Source organism: Lactuca serriola, chromosome 3 (genome assembly GCF_051521515.1).
Source record: "Lactuca serriola cultivar US96UC23 chromosome 3, Lser_US96UC23_V15, whole genome shotgun sequence".
Lineage (NCBI taxonomy): Eukaryota > Viridiplantae > Streptophyta > Magnoliopsida > Asterales > Asteraceae > Lactuca > Lactuca serriola.
In genome coordinates this window covers 150,688,783-150,691,466 of record NC_136410.1, presented here as the reverse complement: position 1 = coordinate 150,691,466, position 2,684 = coordinate 150,688,783, and the positions used below count along the sequence as shown (strand labels likewise).

At 37.8% G+C, this 2,684-nt stretch overlaps 1 protein-coding gene across 1 annotated transcript; it reads left to right on the top strand.

Annotated features, from left to right (window-relative positions):
- Positions 1-1,200: 1,200 nt before the first annotated feature.
- Positions 1,201-1,578, top strand: LOC145095793 (uncharacterized). The gene has a single exon (XM_079033620.1). The coding sequence runs from the start codon at positions 1,201-1,203 to the stop codon at positions 1,576-1,578; it is 378 nt and encodes a 125-aa protein (XP_078889746.1).
- The last annotated feature ends 1,106 nt before the right edge of the window (positions 1,579-2,684 follow it).

The following is a 2,684-nucleotide window of genomic DNA, read 5'->3' as shown; positions in this document are numbered from 1 at the left end:
TAGGTCATATTGTGTCCCAAAAAGGATTAAAATTTGAAAAGGCCAAAATAGATGTTATCAAGAGTCTTACTTACCCGAAAAGTGTTTGCAAAGTTCTTTTATTTCTTGGTCATGTAGGTTTCTATCAGTTGTTCATCACAAATTTCTCAAAGATCATGGTGTTGATGTGTCAATTACTCTAAAAAGATGCTAAATTTGAGTTTACTCAGCAATCCAAGGATGCTTTTGATTTTTTGAAGGATCTACTCACCTCCCCTCCAGTCTCCCAACTACCTAAATTGGATCTCCTATTTGAGACGATGTAAGACACATGCAACACGACTATTGGGCGACATTGGGTCAAAATATGGACCGAGCACATCATGTCATCTACTATGCATCCAAGATTTGTGATAATGCACAAAGACACTATACCAAAATAGAGAAACAATTGCTTGCTATTTTCTTTGGATTAGAGAAGTACCAATAATATCTCCTTGGAACTAAAGTGATCATCTACTCTGACCATGAAACTATAAAGCACTTACTAACCAAGAAAGATTTGAAGTTGAGGTTGATAAGGTAGAAGTTGTTCTTGCAAGAGTTTGATATTGAGATCAAAGATAAAAGCATGAAGGAGAACCTGTTCACCGATCATTTGAGCCGGGTAGTTCAACCCAGAGATGCGACACCCATTTGTGACACATTCCGACACAAGCACTTGTTTGCTATCTGGATGCCACCTTGGTATACAGATAAATGCAATTTCATGGTCACAGGGAAGTTCCTACCATATCTTATGAGGTCACAGAGAGACAAGATCAATAAATATGCAAAAAGGTACATTTAGGATGAACCATACCCTTGGAAACAATGTGTGGATCATGTGATCAGAAGATGTGTTGAAGAGCATGAGTTATAATCCACTCTCAAATTTTGTCATAGTCATGCTTGTGGAGGGCATTTGGGTCGTCAAAGAACTGGTAGAAAATTTCTGGATTGTGGATTATATTGGCCTCGACTCTTTCATGACTCTTACACCTTTTGTAACAGTTGTGAGAGATGTCAAATGACCGGTTCTTTTAGTTCCTGTAACCAAATGCCTTTGACAGCTATCTTGGTATGTGAAATATTTGATACATGGGGTATTGATTTTTTGGTTCCTTTCCCTTCATCATTTGTGAACTTATACATCCTTTTTGTTGTTGATTATGTTTCCAAATGGGTGGAGGCAAAGGCAAAAGATCTGAGGATGCTAAAGTTGTTGTAGATTTTATCAAGGCTGACATGTTATGTAGGTTTGGAACTGCAAAAGCCTTAATCAGTGACAGAGGCACACATTTTTGCAATAAAGCTCTTGGATCAGTTCTCAAGAAGTATGAAGTTGAACATCAGGTGTCTACAGCTTATCACCAACAAACAAAAGGACAAGCTAAAGTGTCAAATAGAGAAATCAAGTCGATACTTATGAAGATAGTAAATACAGACCGCAAATATTGGAGCTTGAGACTAGAAGATGCTCTTCGGGCATACTTAACCGCATTTAAAACCCCAATTGGGATGTTACCTTATAGAATCATGTTTGGAAAATATTGTTAACTTCTAGCTGCACAAGAGCACAAATCTTTTTGGGCTGTCAAAAAGCTTAACATGAGGATTGATGAAGTGGGTGTTCACTGAAAGCTAGAGATTCAAGAGTTAGGGGCTGTTTGTTTTTTTTATGAAGAGCTGCGCAACCACTTTTGTCTGCGCCGCGCAGACAACGCGCAGACATATGCCTTCACAGAGTGTTTGTTTTTTGGAAGTGCGCAGACCAAAAAACGTCTGCGCGAGGTCTTCCTGGCGCAAACATGGGCCACTGTCTTCAAAGGTCTTCAGACCTCATTTTAACCCAAAAAAAAAAAAGACCACCCGTTTTTTTTTTCTTTCTCTTTTTGCTGAAAATGCATTTTTAATCTTTATGACATGAAATTAAGTTTGAAAAATTAATTTATGTCAACAGCTACAAACGTTAAAAACAAACAGTCTTCTTATTGCAGACTGCAGACATTTGATCCACCTCTTCTACTGCAGAGGCTTGCAGATGTGGTCCGCAGACTGCAGACATTTTGGCTTCAAAAAAACAAACAGCACCTTAGAGGAGACTAGAAATGAAGCATTAAAGAGCTCATGCATCTACAAAGAAAAGACCAAAGCAATCCATAATAAGTACCTTTCACATAAGACCCTTGAGATAGGTCAAAAGGTAACACTTTATGACTCTTGTCTTACGGTCCATATGGGTGAGACCATTCATTGTTACTAATGTACATGATCATGGTGCAGTCGAGATTAAAAGTAACAAAATAGGAAAATATTCAAAATTAATGGTCACATGTTAAAGGTCTTTTATGAAGGTTTCCAGGAGAAGGATATGGAGGTTGATAGTTTGGAACGCCAGGACTACATTGAGTAAAATATGAAGGGTAAGGTTGAGTCAAAGACTTGAAACAAGGGCAGCTAACCAAGAGGAAACTTGAGAGTATTTTATTTCCATTCTTCATTTATTTACTTTTATTTACTCAGGATTGAATAGGTTGAAAAATATATTTCAAACGTTAGAAAAACACATGGGTGCAAAACAAATGGCCAAGAACTAAAAACACGTGGCCTTGGCTTACCCCGTGCATGGTTGTCAAGGGTTTACATGAGAAAAAAATAAGGCT